The 723-nt window shown below is 66.8% G+C and overlaps 1 protein-coding gene across 1 annotated transcript in view; it reads left to right on the top strand.

Annotated features, from left to right (window-relative positions):
• Window positions 1–5: 5 nt before the first annotated feature.
• The window catches only part of ETH_00035455 (uncharacterized protein), a gene marked incomplete at both ends in the record, with an annotated part of 2,686 nt that continues 1,968 nt past the window's right edge, over window positions 6–723 (top strand). The window contains one exon of the mRNA XM_013373819.1: window positions 6–723. Coding sequence (XP_013229273.1) covers window positions 6–723 — 718 coding nt within the window.

Genomic DNA, 723 nt, shown 5'->3' with positions numbered 1-723 from the left:
TGCAGCAGCAGCAGCAGCAGCAGCAGCAGCAGCAGCAGAAGAGGCGGCGGCGAAAGGACCTCTGGCAGCGGCTGCAGGGCCCTGTGGGGCTGCTGCTGCTGGCGCTGCTGCTGCTGTACGTGGTAGTGGCGGAGCGCCGTGCTGCAGCAGCAGCAGCAGCAAGAGAGAAGGCCCTGGAGGAGGGCCTCTCGCTGCTGGAAAGTGCAGCAGCAGCAGCAGCAGCAGCAACGAAAGAAAGGGAGTTTGCGCTGTCGGCGACGCAGGAGATAGCAGCAATAGTGCAGCAGCAGCAGGAGACAGCAGCAACGCTGGAGCAGCTGCAGTCGCGCCGGAACTCGCTGCTGCAGCGTTCGGCAGCAGCAGCAGCAGCAGCAGCAGAGCAGCAGGGGATGACGCTGCGGCAGCACCACGAGCAGCTGCAGCGGCTGCTGCAGCTGAAGCACGAAGCCGAAGCAGCAGTTGATGCAGCGCGGCTGCTGCAGGGCCTTCCTGCTGCTGCTGTGGGGCCGCTGCTGCAGCAAACGCGGGAGCAGCTGCAGGAGCTGGAGGCGAAGGACAAGGAGCTGGGGGAGCGGCTGCAGCAGCTGCAGCAAATAACGACGGTGCAGCAGGCGCTGCAGCAGCAGCAGCAGCAGCTGGAGCAGCTGCAGCGTTCGGTGGAGGCGGCGCGAGCGGAGCAGCAGCAGCTGCAGCAGGAGGTGGCTGAGGGGGAGGCCGCAGCAG

The sequence above is a fragment of the Eimeria tenella genome, genomic scaffold, assembly GCF_000499545.2.
Source record: "Eimeria tenella Houghton genomic scaffold, Eth_scaff1770, whole genome shotgun sequence".
Taxonomy (NCBI): Eukaryota; Apicomplexa; class Conoidasida; order Eucoccidiorida; family Eimeriidae; genus Eimeria; species Eimeria tenella.
The sequence above is the reverse complement of the archived record's forward strand: the minus strand, read 5'-3'. Positions and strand labels throughout refer to the sequence as shown.